General features: G+C 39.3%; 1 protein-coding gene across 1 annotated transcript in view; it reads right to left on the reverse strand.

The window, feature by feature from the left end:
* LOC137261736 (uncharacterized) overlaps window positions 1–16,064 on the reverse strand; it is an 83,281-nt gene extending 67,217 nt beyond the window's left edge. The window contains exon 1 of the mRNA XM_067799519.1: window positions 15,566–16,064. Coding sequence (XP_067655620.1) covers window positions 15,566–15,617 — 52 coding nt within the window. The 5' untranslated portion in view covers window positions 15,618–16,064. The remainder of the gene's footprint in view (window positions 1–15,565) is intronic.
* Between the last annotated feature and the right edge of the window lie 2,812 nt (window positions 16,065–18,876).

An 18,876-nucleotide genomic window follows, 5' to 3' on the forward strand; every position in this document is an offset into this window, starting at 1 on the left:
CACAGACGAGGAGAGAGACAAGGGAATAACACCTACTTCATGATAAGTATTGTTCAGGTCTTTCACGACAGCGAATCCATCAGAGTTTAGACATGGTCTAACCTACTGGCAACCTATTGAGACGGATTCCTATAAAACAATTTCAAAATTACCATGGCTTGGCCGAAAATCTAATTTATCAACTTCAGGATTTTGTGATGCAGCAAAATGCTTGATTCTTGTTTTCATAACGTCTCTTGGTGCGTAATCACACAATATAAGCCCTTCACAAGCATGTACCAGTTCTGGCATGAAAACGATACGTAATGCGATACGCTGATCGAAAATCGGTATCGTGACATGCAGTCCAAAAACTTCGTAAGACTCGGAATTCTTCGAATATGTTAAGTTCGGATTCAGGTTGAGTTCTCCATTTTTGTCCTAGGGTTTCGTAATCGTGTTTTGGATCTGAATTTTTAAATATTTACTCATTAATGACCAATGATCTCTGATGTGTCCTGACTAGGTCAAGTTCCTGTCTAAAATTTTAGGGCTTTTTATTGGAGTGGAGATTTGCCCTATATTATAGGTTTCTATTAAAACTCAATCAAGCATAGTAATTTTGTTGTGATTTAGTTTTATCAAGCATTAACTCAGTTATAAGTAGTTACAAATGTTCTTGCAATGTATTGCATTACATATCACAGTATATGATTTCGCATCGCAATATATTGCAATATGCAAATTCTCTGCAACACCCACCAATAGTTTTTTTTCTTAAATGGGTAAAGCTTCTAGGGAAACTAAACGTTTGCATGTTTATAAAAGACGGCGCTAAATCAGTGGTGCTGTAATTTCCTTTTCTCCAAAAGTTAGGATCCTTTGTCCATGGTATTTTACATAGTGCATAGCATCTGAAATGGCTTTCTTGGAAGCTGCTGGGGTTACAAGCGTGAGACTTGGCTTGCGTATCTAAACGATACTTGTGTTACAAAATCGATGCCGTAATTTCTCTTTTTTCTTCTTCAGAGTTACACTGCCTTTGTATGATTTTTCTACCCTGTTTGCAGAGCATGCTTTTAGAAAATAGGCACTAAGGTGAACCAAAACGCTTTTATGGAATCAACAAAAGGCTGTATGTGCCTTGTGGCGAATGCCTGTGATAATGCTGTTTACATGTTCCAACCTAACGAGTCGTGATTTCGTTTTCACACACAGGAGAGATACCGCATGCATTTCGTGATGGAATTACTTTAGTCGTATGCCCGTACGTTTCAAATGTATCGTTTGAGCGAACACTGATGAGCGTAGATGATCACAGACCAGGAAACAGAATGACGACCAAAAAATGAATTCTGTTTGTATTTCTTCAAGGGCAGATAATCAACGTTGTCCGAACCTTTAATGACGCGAACTTATGGTACTTACGAAACCCTCTATTCGTTCTTTATGCGTGTATGTTTCGGCTCTCCCAAACTAAGAATAATTCGAATCATTTACGTAGGTCCCGTCAACTTCGACAAGTTTGTATTTCAAATTCAGTGGATGTACACTGACTTAAATGCTTTTTACCACCTGTACTTCTGAAGCACAGACTCAATAACAATACACACACCATTCCGAATATGAGGAATGGGATATTCCTTGTAATTTGATGCTACCGGGCTTGTTGTAATTGCTGTCATTGAAACATGAACATTGCTTGGTATTTCTAGCTTTAGCCTTTGAAATAAGCGAGTGAGTGAGTGAGTGAGTTAATATTTAACGTCACCTCGGCAATATTGCAGCCATATCGTGACGAGAATATGCTTCAAAATGAAAAGGACTATATGTTTATTGTAAAAACCTGTCGACTAAGGACTGTAAAAACAACTCGAATATCATAATCTAAAATGAAATTGGTGTGGCAAGTTAAAACTAATACCAATATTTGGACATTATAATATAAACATAGTCTATAGATCGCCAACAACGGAAGGTAGATCACCAGACTAGGGACCACGGGGGCTTACGGTACCTTTACTACCTACATCGACCCTAGTGGGATTCTTTGAAATAAGAATTGATATTGTTATCGTTTTATACTGAAAGAAGGCTTGATAGTGATATCGTCTTCCGTTGACAGAGGGCTTGATATTATCATTGGATATTTATATAGCACACATATTCATGCAACTAGTACATGCTCGAGGAGCTGGTATTTTTCCCTCGAAGATTGGATGCCAGTCTCAACGGCACGTCGTATTATCAGTTTCAGCTCCCCGGGATCACCCTTGCAACCTCTAGGTTCACCGGGTTACCAGAACACCATGGTATTTCTATCGTTATTTATTACCTACAAGGGCGAACATATTGGGTTCACATTTTTCATACGATGCCCTGGGGCAAAATATCACTTTGTCATGGTAACGTGACGACATAACAATGCTATGGAGTCACGTTCCTTCTGTGACGTTGCGTTCGACATGAGGCGACGGCGGGTAGCCTGCCTGTGTTTGAAAGCAGATATGGGTTCATTTTCCTCAATTTGACGACTTCGGTAATACACAGAATATTATTTTCGTGCCCATATCATACCATGTTTACTACAGTCGTGCCTAAATATCGTTATATCACTCGCTCTCGCTCGGGAAATACCAGCATGTAAACGTAGTATGAGATGGGCACTCCTATTATATCCTCTATATATTGAGACGCATCTTGAGACTGGAACGGTCATCCGTTAAATAAGGCTTGATGTTGGTACTGGTATATATTTTCATTGATACTAGAGGTATCCGTATATATGATATAAGGTGTGATTGAGATCTAGTCATCCGTTAAATAAGGCTTGATGTTGGTACTGGTATATATTTTCATTGATACTAGAGGTATCCTTATATATGATATAAGGTGTGATAAAGATCTAGTCATCCGTTAAAGTAAGGCTTGATGTTGGTACTGGTATATATTTTCATTGATACTAGAGGTATCCTTATATATGATATAAGGTGTGATTGAGATCTAGTCATCCGTTAAATAAGGCTTGATGTTGGTACTGGTATATATTTTCATTGATACTAGAGGTATCCGTATATATGATATAAGGTGTGATAGAGATCTAGTCATCCGTTAAATAAGGCTTGATGTTGGTACTGGTATATATTTTCATTGATACTAGAGGTATCCTTATATATGATATAAGGTGTGATTGAGATCTAGTCATCCGTTAAATAAGGCTTGATGTTGGTACTGGTATATATTTTCATTGATACTAGAGGTATCCTTATATATGATATAAGGTGTGATAGAGATCTAGTCATCCGTTAAAGTAAGGCTTGATGTTGGTACTGGTATATATTTTCATTGATACTAGAGGTATCCTTATATATGATATAAGGTGTGATAAAGATCTAGTCATCCGTTAAAGTAAGGCTTGATGTTGGTACTGGTATATATTTTCATTGATACTAGAGGTATCCTTATATATGATATAAGGTGTGATAAAGATCTAGTCATCCGTTAAATAAGGCTTGATGTTGGTACTGGTATATATTTTCATTGATACTAGAGGTATCCGTATATATGATATAAGGTGTGATAGAGATCTAGTCATCCGTTAAATAAGGCTTGATGTTGGTACTGGTATATATTTTCATTGATACTAGAGGTATCCTTATATATGATATAAGGTGTGATTGAGATCTAGTCATCCGTTAAATAAGGCTTGATGTTGGTACTGGTATATATTTTCATTGATACTAGAGGTATCCGTATATATGATATAAGGTGTGATAGAGATCTAGTCATCCGTTAAATAAGGCTTGATGTTGGTACTGGTATATATTTTCATTGATACTAGAGGTATCCGTATATATGATATAAGGTGTGATAGAGATCTAGTCATCCGTTAAATAAGGCTTGATGTTGGTACTGGTATATATTTTCATTGATACTAGAGGTATCCTTATATATGATATAAGGTGTGATTGAGATCTAGTCATCCGTTAAATAAGGCTTGATGTTGGTACTGGTATATATTTTCATTGATACTAGAGGTATCCTTATATATGATATAAGGTGTGATAGAGATCTAGTCATCCGTTAAAGTAAGGCTTGATGTTGGTACTGGTATATATTTTCATTGATACTAGAGGTATCCTTATATATGATATAAGGTGTGATAAAGATCTAGTCATCCGTTAAATAAGGCTTGATGTTGGTACTGGTATATATTTTCATTGATACTAGAGGTATCCTTATATATGATATAAGGTGTGATAAAGATCTAGTCATCCGTTAAAGTAAATAATAGAAACCCAGGATCTGTTCGAATTCTCATTCACTACAATGACTGGGTTTGTTAGCGCGGGGATGAGGGTTTCACTGTAACGGTAAGTGTCTGGGATCCGCGTCTCTTTACTCTGTCACCTCCCACATGTTTGCAATGCACACCGCTGCCACTGGCAACTCATTCGGTACTTCGTGACTTCGAATAACATTGACTCACTAATGATTTACGAATATTACCGATGTTTTTCGACTTCAAGGCGATGGAAGGGAGCAACTCTAAATGTGTTTTCTTCTGTCGTCGGCAAAATCTGATGATGACTACGAACTACGTTCGCTAAGTGCACGATGTGATATCTGTGCTTAAAACAGTTCCAAATCAACATCGAAATGTTCAGGGAACGTGAACAAACATCGAAGGCACATAACCCCTTGGTGCCCTCGTGAGCAGTGAACGAGTCGCTATATAACCCTTCAGTTCTGATTGGTTAATAGTCAAAGCATACAAAACCACATAGGCGCATTTGCTACACCCCGTCAAATGTATCCCGTGAGTGAGTGAGTGAGTTAATATTTAACGTCACATCGGCAATATTTCAGCCATATCGTGACGGGAACATAACACTGAAGTGGAATATAGGTGTATCATAAAAACCTGTCAACAAAGGACAGTAAAAGAACTAGAATATCACAGAAAAGAATGTAAAACTAGTAATTATACCTAAAACGATTTATATATTGAGGACAATACAATATACAAATGGGCTGTAGATTGCTAACAACTGAAGGTAGATCACCACACGAGGGACCATTTTTGTTACCTGCATGGACCCTAGATGTATTTACATCATCCCCTCAGCCGTCTGCTGAAATCTAGCCATACAATAAAAATACACTCATTCTACGATTAAAAACCTGGAAAGTTTGAATTTACTTTGAATGTATGTGGACTTACGTATCCTCTCAGGAGGACAATAGTTATACAGTACTTCAACCCCCTTTGAGGATACAGCCACTAACAAGCACAGTTGTGAATGTAAACTGTCAATAATAAAATATTTATCTATTTACAATTCAGTTAATAAATCTAATTCTTTTAAAAATGCAATGATTAAATGAAAACTCGTGTTATTAAAAAGATGCTTCATAGTTCGTGAATTAAACTACTGATCCCTTGTGATGGAACACAGTCAAGCAGTGATCGCACGATGCCATTTAGGAAGTGGTCAAATGGAACATATGTCATATTTGGGATTTCACTTCGTCAATAAAGTACAAATTCTAGTACTTTTTTGGTTGAGTTCCATCCGGGATTCGAACCTCCACCCTCAGAGTCAGGCACCTAATCGCAGGATATGCTTGACTGTGATTCTTTCATCAAAAGGGATACAAACGGAGGATCCTCACCTTTAAGCAAATATTTATGTGTATATCTTGTGTGGCCAATACGACATCGTCGGAATATAATCTCTTCTAATCTGGACTGACATCCCAAGTAGGTGTGACCAATATACGGTTTTATTTCATGTAATTTATTTATACCTACTTGGTTGTCCCACTACTAACTTCTAATGCTAGCTTTGTAGTCAGAGTATGGAATAAGAAGTGGTGTCACAGATTTGTTGAGTGCTGCCTTGGCAGAAAGTTCGGCCATCATGTTACCAGAAATACCTACGTGGCTGGGTAACCGACAGAAGACGATGTCGTACTGGCCAGTAGCAAGATCATTGTACAGTTCAATAATTTCTAGTGGATGTTTACATGATACATTTTTAACAGCCTGAGGACAAGAAATAAGAGTTTATGTTTAGGGTGTCTTTGAATATATTTAAAAGCCGTTAATATGACGTTAGCTTCAGCTGTGAAAATAGAGCTGCTATCCGGTAGTCTAGAGGATATTATTCTGCATCCAATGACCGTGGCCCAAGCCACTTCGCCACCGTCCTTGGCCCCGTCTGTGAATAAGGATTTGTAATTGTTATATTTGTTTTCTAATTGACGGTATTCTTGTTTATATTGTAAGTCATTTGTTTCTGATTTTTTAAATGATCTTAATGTTAGGTCAACGTGTGGCCCAACCAATTGCCAAGGAGGAAAAGAGAGAAGACGGGAATGAGCTATGTTTTTCAGCTCAATACTGGCCGACAAAAGAAAGGGTTTAATTCTGTGCCCTAGAAGTGCAACAAGAGAAGATTTCTTGTCGAACAAATCCTGATAAAGTGGATTGAACACTTAGTTATATGCAGGGTTAGATTCATTAGAGTATAATTTAGTATTGTATTGTAAAGATAATTTCATACGATGTTGTGTAAGAGATGGTTCATAGGCCTCAACATAAAGACTGTCAATAGGTGAAGTTCTGAAAGACCTAAGACAATGTCTAACACCTTGGTGGTGGACAGAATCAAGAAGTTTAAGGTTGCTTTTACAGGCTCCACCATATACGATGGAGCCATAATCGAGTTTTGAACGGACCAGTGATCGATATAGGTGTAAGAGGGTAGCTTGATCCCCTTCCCACTTCGAGCTGGAAACTAACCTTCAACAAATCTAGTGCCTTCAGGCATTTAGCTAAGAGATTCAATATGGGGTAAGAAGGTGGTTAAATGAGAATAAGTTTAAACTCCAAGAACTTGGCCTCTTTGACAACTTTGATGGGAGTGCCATTTAAAGATAGTTCAGGATCCTTATGCAGCTTATATTTTCTACAGAAATGTACACAGTTTGTCTTGCTATATAAAGCCATTTTTAGACACCATATATTTATTTTATTTAAAGATCACTGTAATTGCCCTTCAATTGTACGCATATTTTTACCACGACAGGAAATCATGCACAAAAAGTGATCCATCGATTGATCCATCATCTAAAACCTTGGATAAACTGTTGATCATAATACTAAAATACTGCCCGGAGGGACACCCTGTTCCTGATTGTAATGACCACACTGGGTTGAAACTACTCGGACGAAAAATACAACCCCCCCCCACACACACACACACACACACACACCAGTTTTCATGCACAATGAGGATAAGCAGGTACCGCCCTACATTCACTATTCAATACCATCCACTTGCATTTATACAGGCACGCAGCCTCCTCCTCGCAACGTTTGCGTATGTCGAGCCCATCAGGAGCATAGATATGGCTCTCTCACGTTTATCTGCCGATAGCCTTGACATATCTGTGGTGATCTGTTTTAAACTGCAAGTGTAATCTTGTTATACCCTTGCTGCATGTGAAACTCTGACATAAGTACAAATTATGTTTTATACAACTGACCACTTCGACGTGTTATTCACGACTTTGCACTTGATGCCACTAGCAGTATCGAATTGCTACACTGTGGCGACATGTTTTACTGTGTACTTTACCTAAAATATACTTTCTTATGCCGGTCAGTTTATATATATGATATAGTAGTATCGTCATATATTGATGTGGACACCTCCACGTTGATCTGTTGAGACCTGGCTTGGTAGTGGTATCCTTAGATGCTGATGAAGATACTGATATCAATATATATTGACATAAGGCTTGATATAGCTATCCTTACATATTCACCTTCTTATCCGCCTCCAAATCATCCCACAAAGAAACACATACATCGAGGTGAGTTACAGGATTTTCCTTGGAAGTTATTCTATCTCTAAATGTCACAGGAACCTTTTGACATGACGCCAACAATGCTCAGTTGTGGGAGAATGAATTGCGTTCATGGAAAAAAAATGTAAGATCATATTCCCAAAGTTTTCATTCAAAAGTGACATTTGCATTTCAAAAAGAACCATGATCGGGCGTCTCACAAACGGCAGTTCCAGCCTAAAATACCACTAACAATACAGAAGGCTAAATGGCACAAGGAACGTGTGTGGCACATCAGAGTTTACCAGTATGTCTTGGAACAACTTCATTTCAGCCGGCGTGTCGTTCTTAAAAATCTGGGTCGTGTATCAAACTATGAAGAGGGTGAAGTCACATTAACATGAAGCTGCCGTTTGGAATCCTCGTTATGCCATTACCTTGCAGATGACCGCATAAACCAGTAAGAAGATACCAAAGTACTGATCTTTCAAATTATATTTGTATTGTTCAAAGCAGAAATTCTGCTGATGATAAGTATTATAATACACAGGATGGAAAGATCAGTCTTATAAAGTCTTGTGAGGTTTCGACATTGTTTATCTCTATGATCAGATAAATGACAGCAAATGAAATCCATGGTAGGGTCGTTATATCCAATATTGAAGGTTATATCCAAACACTGTTACTGTGCTACTTTGGAGCTTCCTTTCACAAACACTTGTGGGATTCCGAGCAGAAATGTGTCCATACAAGCTGGGGCTAAGTGTGAGAACGCACAATAATGGCAATCCTCGGCCAACCACTCTTGCTTATTGCACTGCGTGTACTGCAGAGATACCTTGGCCATGCTGATGACCCACTAGTTTGTCTAGCCCCGGCGGAATCTACAGATATAAATGTTCTCCATCATAAGGGATAAGTATCTTACTGTAAAGACTATAATGGATCTCTTTAACACAGTTAGTACTCATTTAATTTTTTTTTAAAAAAGAAATCGATTTCATGGTTGAATTTTGATTGATATGTTATGTAAATGGATGTATTTTAATGATTGGTAGTTTACATTAGTAACTAGAATTGTTAGTGGCTCTACCCTGAAAGTGGGGTTGTAAATTATAGTCCTCCTGAGAGGGTACGTAAGTTCAAAAACTTTCAAGTCAACGTAAACTTACAAGGCTTTTTAAACGTAGTATTTTTGTTATTTTAGGTTTGGATAACATTCCGTACACTCGCCGGCGGCTGTAGTGATGATATAAATCCATCTATGGGTCCATGCAGGTAGCAAAGGTTCTGTAAGTCCCCATGGTCCCTAGTGTGGTGATCTACCCTCAGTTATTGGAGATCTAGAGCCTGTTTTTACACTGTATTGTCTTTATTATGTTATACTCCTCCAAAAAAGAAACACAAAGCCGGATTGTATGGTAAATTTCAAATTCATATAATTCAGAAATTATTAGCAGTAAGAATGCGAAATTGCACAGACTTGAACAACATGACGGCACCCTTAGTTAGTGGCCAGTACAACTCCCAACGTCACATGTACCATCCCACACCGTCAGTAACGGGTGTGAGCCCCTGCGCGGCAATCACTGCTTGACATCTCCTGCCCATAGACATCAGATTACGGATCACATCATCGGGAATTGCAGCCTACTCAGTGGTCAACGCCAACTGTTGCAGTGTCTGTGACTGGGGTTGTCGCCGTCGCACATGTCGATCCAATTCGTCCCAGACTATAGGGTTCAAGTCGGGGGACCTGGACGGCCATGGCATAACGTTGACATTGCTGTTGGCAAGGTAGGCTGTGATGATGCGTGCTTATATGCGGCCGAGCATTGTCCTGTTGAAAAACAGCGTTGACGTTGCCCATAATGTCGCAGACGGTTCCGCACAGTCTGGTGCGAGATTCTACGGTGACCTGGTATTGCCAAGGCAGTAGAGGTGGCAGTGGTCATTCTTTGGCGAAGGTGGCGCAACAGGATGCAGCGGTCCTGGGTTGGAGTAGTCACCCTTGGTCTGCCGGACCTGGGTCGGTAATCTTAGTGATTCCAGAGTCTGGATATGGTGCTAGGGGACACATTGAAGAATCTGGCAACCTCAGATCTGCTTACGCCCACTTCCACTCGCCCAATAGCGTTGTTCCTCTGCGCTTCAGTCAGTCTTGGCATTTTTCACGTTGGGCTGGCAGATGTAACCAAAGTGCAGGAAATTCGGGAAACCTACACTTTTATAGAGCTGGTTGTGCATGTTGCACGTGCAGAACATGAACTGGCTGCGGTGACTCAAACAGACACAGTTGCTTTTTGGCGATTTGTCACTTTTACACATGTCTATTGGAAACATGTGACCTTAACGAACACTGTTTGATGAAAATACATTCTTTAGGCTGTCTCGAGTCATATGTTCAGCTTTTGTAACACAAACTTTCCATTTGCATACATTAACCGGATGTATTTCCCTTTTGCGTTTCGTTTTTGAGGAGCTTATTAGTTTTAACTTTCCACACTAGTTCTAATTGTAATTGTGATATAGTAGATGTTTTACTGTCCTTTGACGACATTTGTTTGGTAATGTATACATGTTTCATTTCAATATCAAACATGTCCTCGTCACGATATGGCTGAAATATTGCCGATGTGACGTTAAATATTAACTCACTCACTCACTTACTCAAAGATATAAATGGTACAGGTGATCAATACTGTGACGTGAAACAACACACTAACGTGATTTAACTGGAATACTGTTCAACCCCATTAAATTTAGTGGCATGCCTCAAGGGCCAACATGATGCATTACTTTGGACGTGCTATTGGTCCAGGGAGCGACTACGGGTTTAGTAGATGGTCACTTCTGAAGGATATTGTTCAGATTCCGGTTAGGGCACCAGTACTTACCATGTGTTGGAATCGGCAGTAAGGGCATGAAAACAGAGGTAACTCTTCGTTAGAGTGTTCTGGCTACATTAGTTCACAACATTATCAATCTTTATTAGCACTTAACACATATATACACACCCGCGCAGACACACACACATATCTTTATTTGCTACGTCTTGATCGCGTTATATCAGAAGACGTTAAAACAAGGAACTTGATGATACCGTGCCTGGTGCTCAGCATTGCAGGAATGGGACTAAAACTAATTGAAGTAGTCAGTATATTGCATCTGATTAGCATTATTGAGCTGCAGCATAGCATCTCCGTTTTTCTCTGTTAAAACGTTGCACAGTGTATGTACACACACACACACATGCAAAGACGCACACACACACTCACTCACTCACTCTCTCTATCTTTCACACAGAAGTATTAAGGATCTAAGTTCAGTAATTGTAGGCGTGACGCCATCTCACCCACATGCTTCCTCTCCTTGTTAAAACTGGTACAACATATGTTTTAACATTAAAAAACACCTCATATCACTTCCGTATTGCCTGACAGATTGTCTCATTTGTAGCAGAGGAACAGTTGCATCACAGCACAACAATGCTATCATCAGAACAAGCCGATAGTCCCACTGCTTATTTCTGGACACATGGTGCTATTTCGAAACTCATTAGTTTCCACTGAAATCCCTGTGGGGTGGAATACCAGTGTTGTTTTACACCTTGTTGTGGTGGCATGTAGGTACTTATCATCAGGGGCCGGACAGTGCTTCTAATGAGACAGGCGTCACTTCAAATAACGTGGTCATATTACCAGAACACTGCAGAGTGTGGATGTGGTATACCAAAATTGCTTAAGAGGATCAATTTTCGAGTTCAGTTATTTTCAACTGCTTTCATACGAAACCAGTGAGATGAGTTTATCATCAGTTAGTCATCTGTTAACGCTATTGTCAAGGTAGCGGGCTGAGGTAGCCTAGTGGTTCAAGCGTTCGCTCGTCACACCGAAATCCCAAACAAGATTCTCCACATGTAGTGTTCCCCCTAGGCACATTTAGGAGGGCGCAGCGCCCTGCCCTTTGATTTTTGCGCCCTGCCCTTTTTATTTTGTGCCCTGATCTGGTCACAAAACTGCATTTGACACAAATTGGCAGCAAAACCGGCCCTGGCTGAGGTACTCAGAAGATGACGAAGTGAAGGGAAAGATGTTTTGTTCATTATGCTCCAAGTGGAATACCAAGGGCAGAAATGGATCTCAGGTTTGGACAGAGGTTGGATGCGAGACTGTCCGACTTGATAAGGTTTCCCTCCATGAGAATTCTCAAATGCTTCAAGATGCTGTCCTTATGGAAAAGGATGACAAAGTGTCCATTGAAAACATTTTCTAAAGATACACAGAAAAGGAAACTGTCGCACTGGAAGATGCACAGAAAGTACTGTTTTTCCTTATTAAGCATAACCTACCACACACAACTTTATATCGCCCTCTTATTGACTTGTGCATAGAACTTGGTGCTTCAAACTTGGCAATGCTGAATCACGGCATCAAAATGCATCACACACTGGATACAGTACAGTACAGGAGTTCATAGAATGCCAAGCTGAAGTTGTCGAAGAAACAGTTATTGGGAAGATGAAGGATAGCAGTTCATTTGGATTAATGTTGGATGAGTACACTGATGTCTCAACCAGAAATTGAAATTAAAAGACAGTTCGACTTCATATACATTTTGTTATTTTTTCCAACATGCCCTTTTATGTTATGAAGTGCCCTTTTCCATGAATTTACCCTGCCCTTTCTGAACCCTAGGGGGAACACTAGACATGGGTACAATGTGTGAAGCCCATTTTTGGAGTGCCGTGATGTTGCTGAAATATATAGTTAAAAGTGGCGTAAAACCATACTCACTCACTCAAGATTAACCGACTTTACTGACTTGGTTGACACATGTCATTCTATCCCAGTTAAAACAACAAACAAAGAAAAGACTACGTTGTTTCGTACAAGCCTGGGTCGTAAGGGGCAGTACTATCCACAGAGAGACTGTTTTCCTTTAGATACAGACTTCAACTGCACTAATCTGTTTAATTAGACCGAAAATTGAAGTAATGGGCTCTCTGGATGGTCTCAATTTTTCAGAATAAATATTATCTGTTTCCTTTAACCCCACGCATTCACGTGCGTTTTTGCAGTAATTGATTGTAAACATTCTCATCAGGCTTCAATAATCAATCTCGACAAGTGTTTCTATGTTAACACCGTAAGAAGACACATCAGTCAGTGCAGAGTTTTATGTCAATTCAGCAGGATCGTTATTTATCTTCTGTTATTATCAATTCCATAGGATGGGAATATATTGTTTAAGCTTAAACGTATAAAGAAAGCTACAAATGCCTGCCCCAAGCTATAAAACATAATATCGTTGTAGCAACCGAATCGGTATAGAATTAATTTGTTTGCAAATGTTCCTTTCACTTAGGAGAAATATAGAAAATATCCAAACATATATATCAGGATAGTATTATCTTCCAAGAAACATATGATGAGGTAGTATCACAGCCGCAAAGTATTAATGGATATATTAATGGATATTTTATTCTGCAATGTAACACTGGACGTAAATATACAACGCTCCAGTTATATATTTTGTGCCTGTACGGTGATATATTATGTGATAAGCATAACGAGCAAGCCCTTACCATATACAGTAGTAAAAGAGTCCTAATCCAATTTAAAACAAACGTATGAATGTCCAATTAGATCCTCAGCGCCAAAACGTAACTTCAGTCTTTCCGAAACAGATTTCATTGGGCGTAAATGACAATAACACATTTGTCCATGCACACTCAAAGCAGGTTTTAAAAATGTCATGTATTTCCCATGATTACATATGATAATTAATAGCATGTGCTTTTATATTACAAAGTACAACCTATGTGCTACCTTTTAATGTGTAGCTACAGGTTTACCTCGTAGTTAGTAGTATTCCAGCAGTATCACTTTGGGGACACCAGAAATGGGGTCAACTTTTTACCAACGTGGGGAATCGATTCCGGGTCTTCGGATTGACGAGCAAATTCTTTAACCTTTAGGCTAACCTGTTGATATTCGTGAGAGGTGAGGTCGGTGTTTGGTTGAAGGGAAGGGTTTGTACAGTGAACTAGAAATTCCTTCGGCTGAAGATGCAAAGTCACATACTATTTTCTTTCGTCCTTGCGGCTGAAATGTTTCTCAAAACGCAACCCCAGAGTAAAGTCTCGCATTGGTTGGCCAATGCATGTGTTGCAGTACGGAAGAACCTATATCCCACAGTAGTAATTAGGAGGAATTGGACTGTGAATATTACACAGGGTCATTGCCCCTGGGCCACTGTCGACCTCGTGAAATGATTGATGTCCACAACAGAGGTCTAAGATGGACGTCCCCTCAATACCATCATTTACTGAACCACATACTAATTTTATCTTGAATGGTTCTGATTTGGCTGTCCCTATATTTAGCTCTGGAAAACACTCCCGACGAGCGGACATCATGTATGCCATTTCTGTTTCATGCTTTGTTACATACGCCCTGTGAACTGGCAATTCAAATTCAAAGGACAGAACCTTGGAAGCTTGAGAGTAAAATATTAGACTGGGAAACATTGTCGGATATTTCGCTAGAACACCCTTTGATTACAATAATCACTTGCAGATAGGGGTCGCATTAGGAACCTTACAAACGTTACATTTCCATTAATTTTATACAGTGACAAATGTAATATACCATGAGTGTTCGAAATATATCCGGAACTTTGGAAATGGGCATTTCGGACAGCTGTTGCTAGCTTATCGTCCTGTTTTCGCCGTATTTCCTCTACTGTATTTGGACTACTGACGATACCTTGCTGTTTTGACATTGACCTTGATATTGCACGTTCTCGAGGTACTCAGTTGAAAACACGGATATTTTCATCTTTTCCAGATTTAATTTCGATGGCAATAAAGTCATCCCGTTGTGCTGATATATGTTAGTATTACAAGGAAATGCATATTTTCAATATCTTACCATGATCTTTATATATAAGAGACAATGTATGCTTTCCCGAGATTATGTGAATGGCTTCTTATGCTTCGTGCTTGGTCAGCAATTTTGTACATGGCATGCAGGGGGTGTGACTTACTGTGTGCATAAATATTCAGGTGTGCACTTGTATGTGTGTATGGACATTAAATATTGTACATGTTACTCCATAAAAATCATATCATGACTAGACCCCAACTTTTATAAAGATTGTTGAGGATAAACTATAACCCCAAACTATAACTTTTACCCCAACATAGTACTGATATCGACGATATCAAAAGATCTGAGAAAGTGTTGGACTTCAGCAACCCATGCTTGTAAGAGGCCTCTGACTGCATCGGGGGGTCAGGCTCGCTGACTTGATTGACACGTCATTGTATCCTAACTGATCAATGCTCACAATCCTTGGGATATTTAGCGCTGACTCGATTATTTACAAACCGTCACATAGCGAGGGTATCGCTGTAGGCAGAATAAAACAGTACGTAACGATAAGTACTGATATACGATACTAACTACTGCTGCATCAGTCAGTTTAACAGTATATGCATATCAACGATTCAAGCGTTACTGGAAAGGGATTATTGGTAACCAGGTAGTGGAAAGAGTCCATTTCAGGGTCGTCTTCTTCAAAAGTAAAGCTCCTCCTTGAAGCAACCTCAGACCCACCTTCGTGACATTGCTGCAATACCTGTGAAAGCGATGGGAACCCAGCGCGCATCACATCAATAGAAAGATCTCAGAAAAAACCCCAAGAGAACAAAATATCCACTTACCTAGGGAAATCAGCGCAAAGTAAATAACCCCGCTCAGGCACCAGTCCCGCATGACGCTAGATGATCATCACAAGTTCACGAAAGAAGTTCTGATCTTCTGCCCAGTGCTATTGAATCCTATACTTCCTCGGAATCTCGCATAACTGCCAGCAACCTTTAAGATGTTACAAGATATAGTCCTCGTGTCAGCAGAATTAATACACTTACACGGGTCTTGAAAAAAGGACGTGGCCTTTTATATGCGAACGTTTTCCAAAGGAGTAAACAGCGTGATTTATGTGATCAGCTAATGATTCTGAAAACACTCTTTGCTACTTTTTACAACGTGGTAGTGGGATGTCCCCGCTTCCTGTCTCTCTTCTTGCTTTCTCTAACAATGATGGTAGACCGTTCTCGGAGAATCAATCATTGGCGGCTTGAGAGAAGCCTCGGCAGAACCAGTGTGTTTGGGGAGTAAGACTGTCGCACGTCAGCGCTAGCCACATTTCGGACAGACTTCTGTAAATATTGCTGTCAGTGAATAGGAGGAAGGGTCCATTCTCTGCGTGGGGGAAGAGGGAATACGGTTGATAATCTACAACAGAAAATGCCAAACGACGATAAGATCAGACGTATCTAATTCTTGTGAAAATAAGTTCTATGTTATAATTAAGCCGCAGTATTAATAGCGCGTCCGAAGGAGACAGATACACCGTTTGGATAGTAACTACCTTTGTAGATTATAGGATGGAACTTGATATATACAGCAATGGTTCATCCTTTCACTAATAGATGGTATCATCAGTAATTGAGATCCATAAACGCATCCACGTGATATATCTAGAATCGCTGAATCCTCTGCTTTTAATCGCGATTACATGTGACCACAGTAAGCGTTTTGCAATGTCTGTCTAAAGCAGTAGATTGAGAAATGTGTAATCTATCAGTACATATGGGTTTTATTGAAACTGAAAAATAAACGTAATATATTTGGATGGAGTGCGGTGTTACTTTGGTTAGTATAGGCCTATTGTAAAATCTGTTTAGGTGAGTGAGTGAGTGAATGAGTGAGATATAATTTAACGTCACATCGGCAGTATGTCAGCCATATCGTGACGAGAATAAACATGATTATAAACAGTATGTAGATATTATAAAACCTGTCGTCAAAGTACTTAAAATAACTAAAGTATCACAACTCGAGTCTCAAACTAGCGTATGAAGTTAAAACTAACAACACAATTTGGACAATACATAATATAGAAATAGGCTGTAGATCACCAACAACTGAAGGTAGATCACCATACTAGGGACCAAGGTATTTAAGTGTTTTGGAAGTTTGTGAGCAGCAAGAAAAAATGCCTTATGAGAACAATATCTTTGTTATATGATGTGATGTTTATTTATTTATTTATTTATTTATTTATTTATTTATTTATTTATTTATTTATATAACGGACGGATATATACACGTACTCGCTCATGCTCAAGGTTCTTAATTTTATTCTCAAGTAATAGTGTATAATAATATGGTAATAAAATATTAGTACTATTAGTATAATCCATCAAGTGTCTTCCCTGTTTTATCCAATTAAACATATCCAGAAACATATTTGTCAAGCCACTCTGTTTATGTCTTAGTCTGTCATTTAAGAAGTTCATCCGCCAGTGTTGGGAAGTGTAAGTTCTTAATGTGTTTACGATTTTATGTTTGACCCTGTTTGCTACGCCTGATAAATAATCGCGGTATTAGTCTAACCATGCATTTATTAGTCTAACCTTGTATTTATAGCTTTGTGTTTGGAAAACACCAGACATAATGGTTATGACCCTCGGTGTCGACAGTGGTTAAAGTAACACTCTGTGTAGGCAATTTCAGTACTGACACTGGGGAAAGTAATAATCAATGTCGATAGTGGGAAAGGTAGCACTCAGTGACAGCATTTGAAAAGTAACGCTCAGTACTGGCAGCGCTGACGCCGAATATCACTGCTGGCAGTCGGGAAAGGTAACACTACGTGTCAGCAGTGGAGAAATAAAAAAACTCTTTGTTTTTCCCGTGAAGAAAGTAACACTTAGTTTTGGCAGTTAGGAAAGAGTGAAGAAAGTAACACTTAGTTTTGGCAGTTAGGAAAGTAACACTTAGCGTTAGCAGTGGGGAAAGTAACATTTAGTGCTGCCAGTTGGAAAAGTAACACTGGGTGTCAGTTGTAGCACTCATTACTGACACTGGGGATGATCCATGTGGACAGCGGGGAAAGTAACACTCGGGTTTGCTTGAGTGAGAATGTAACATTCAGTGGTGGCAGTGGGGAAAGTGACACTTAGTGTTGGCAGTTAGGAATGTAACTCATTGTTGACAGCAGGGACAGTAACATTCAGTGTTGACAATTTGGAAAGTAACACTCAATGTTGACAGTTCAGAAAGTAACACTCAGTGTTGGCAAAATTTTTAGAATACACACTGACAATGAAATTGTTGTAGCCGAAAGACCTACAGAAGACGAGATTGTGACGTCAGTCAGCCACAAATTTGCCACGCCCTCTGTCGCACCTGCTCGCGACTCGGACAGTGAAGATGATGAACCTCGTCCGAAGCCATCATTTGCTGAGGCCAATGCAGCATTAGAGACACTGCGTCATCTGCTTGTGTGTGAAGGATGAGACAATTCTACTTTTGACTCTCTAGCAGATGTGTGTGCAGCAGTCAACAAAATGAAATCGGCAGGACGTGGCGTGCAGAACAAAATTGTGGACTATGTTAAACGCAGTAAAGTGTTATATTGTTGAAATTGTTGTGATTGTTAAACATGATCTAGATAATGTATTTGAACAATGAAATCAGAATTTTAATGTCAATGTACAAGAATAAAAATATGTAGCCCATGTATATACGTGTCTCTTCATTTCTATAAGCCAGTATGGCGGTCAAACGTGAATAACGAACAACGGATATAGCGAACTAAATTCCTTGGTCCCTTGGAGTTCGTTATATCAGTGTTCTACTGTAATTCATTTAACTGGAAACAAATATTAATCAAAATGATTTGATATACCTAAGCACGTGTATACTGCAACAATACGCTCCTTCAAATCCTTGCACACACGTTGTACCGCGTGCCCTGTCGTATTGTGATATCAGCCAAAAGCAAACCGTGGAAATCTCAAAACGAGGCTCTGCCGCCCCTAAATGTTTTGCGGACTGGTACGGAAATGATATTAGATCAATCTCATTGTGCGTTACAGAACCACACTGAATAGGCTCAAAACAATACATAACAGGTATAACCAATGGGCCAGATGCATTGTGAATCATTTTACGACCTCATCAA

This window comes from Haliotis asinina, chromosome 14 (genome assembly GCF_037392515.1).
Source record: "Haliotis asinina isolate JCU_RB_2024 chromosome 14, JCU_Hal_asi_v2, whole genome shotgun sequence".
Taxonomy (NCBI): domain Eukaryota; kingdom Metazoa; phylum Mollusca; class Gastropoda; order Lepetellida; family Haliotidae; genus Haliotis; species Haliotis asinina.